General features: G+C 48.9%; 1 protein-coding gene across 1 annotated transcript in view; it reads left to right on the top strand.

The window, feature by feature from the left end:
• Positions 1-1,162: 1,162 nt before the first annotated feature.
• Positions 1,163-1,534, top strand: part of POLR3A (polymerase (RNA) III (DNA directed) polypeptide A, 155kDa) — a 47,071-nt gene continuing 46,699 nt past the window's right edge. The window contains exon 1 of the mRNA XM_005864633.2: positions 1,163-1,331. Coding sequence (XP_005864695.1) covers positions 1,288-1,331 — 44 coding nt within the window. The 5' untranslated portion in view covers positions 1,163-1,287. The remainder of the gene's footprint in view (positions 1,332-1,534) is intronic.

Genomic DNA, 1,534 nt, shown 5'->3' on the forward strand with positions numbered 1-1,534 from the left:
CTTGGAGGCCCTGTGGTTCCAGAACCTTTGCTCTTACCCTCCAGTCACTCGTCAAATCTTGTTGGTATAGGATTGTCAACATTACTTCAAAGATACAATGAGCGATTAACTGCTGAAATCGGTTAGGAACATCTGGTTTGCTTTTTGTCTGCCACATTATTGTTTTACTAGTGAGATTCATGGAGTCTGAAATTTAGATAGCATTCCTTCATAAAATGTAAAGATTGTTGATCCACTTTATAACAGTTTCTCAAAGTAGTAAAGAAATTTCAGGTTCTGTAGCGCTGACTCCTATGATGGTGCCGTTTCCTTGCTAGTTTTGTGCACTAAGATGTCATATTAATCACCTCCCACAGGTTGTCACTGACTGTAGGCAAGCAATTTGTTTCAATACATAAATGATCTTTCCTTCCTATTCTCTCTTCATCTTGTTTCCCTAGCTCATCGTGGCTCACTTTTCACTCTAAACAGACACTTTCAGCTTCTGTTTTTGCAACCAAGAACATGAGTTTAATCATTTTCTTTTGCAAAGTATCTTTGTGAACTGGAGGGGCCTGCGTGGCCTTGTTTATTTTTGTTGTTGTTGGATGTCCAGATGGTACCCTTTGTTCCTTGGGAGGGCTCATTTCAGCCTCCAACGCTCTTAAACTATTTGAGACTTTACTTAAGATGCTATTAATGTTGATAATCACTATTTTTTCTTTTATGCGATTTTTGTCTCCCTGGTTGTCTGACAATCCTGAGGCAATGAGTTGTAGCTTCTCCGCCTGTGTCAGATGACCTGGAGAAATGAAGCAGAAGTGGGACTTTGAAAATACAGGAGCGGGTCCGGCCAGTGTTGCTCAGTGGTTGAGCATCACCTATGAACCAGGAGGTCACAGTTCGAATCCTTGTCAGGGTAGGAGCTCAAACCCCAGTGGGGGGAGGTGTGCAGGACGCAGGCAATCATTCTCTCATCATCATTGACATTTCCATCCCTCTTCCTCCCTGAAATCAATAAAAATATTAAAAAAAAAAAAATACAGGCCCGGCTTCCCTGCCATTTCAAGGAGGTGCCACAAGATGGCAGTAGATGTAGAACTAAAAAAGTCGGTGTTCCCTGAAGCCTCTCTTGACAGACGGCCTGCGAGTAGCGGAAGCGGAAGCGGAAGCGGCCACGTGGGACGCTTTACGGTGGCCGAGAGGCTGCCGCAGCTGTGTCTGTAGAAGCATCCCCGGAGGAGTGGGCAACCTCGTTTATCTCATCCAGCCCCCCGACTCCGGGGAGCTGCCCCGGCAGCCGTCACCATGGTGAAGGAGCAGTTCCGGGAGACGGATGTGGCCAAGAAAATGTAAGATGGAGCAAGACTGGCCACAGGGGGCGAAAGAGGGGCGGAGGGGCGGAGGGGCCCGAGGTCTGGGGTCCCGGGCCGTCAGGGTGTGAGGTGAGGGCCAGTTGGAAGGGGCGGCTGGGAGTCGGCCGAAGGGCTGGGCAGAGGTCAGAACCCGGCGGGTCAAAGAATCCCGACCCGGAGCGAGCCCTCCGCACCAAGGG

Source organism: Myotis brandtii, unplaced genomic scaffold (genome assembly GCF_000412655.1).
Source record: "Myotis brandtii unplaced genomic scaffold, ASM41265v1 scaffold190, whole genome shotgun sequence".
Taxonomy (NCBI): domain Eukaryota; kingdom Metazoa; phylum Chordata; class Mammalia; order Chiroptera; family Vespertilionidae; genus Myotis; species Myotis brandtii.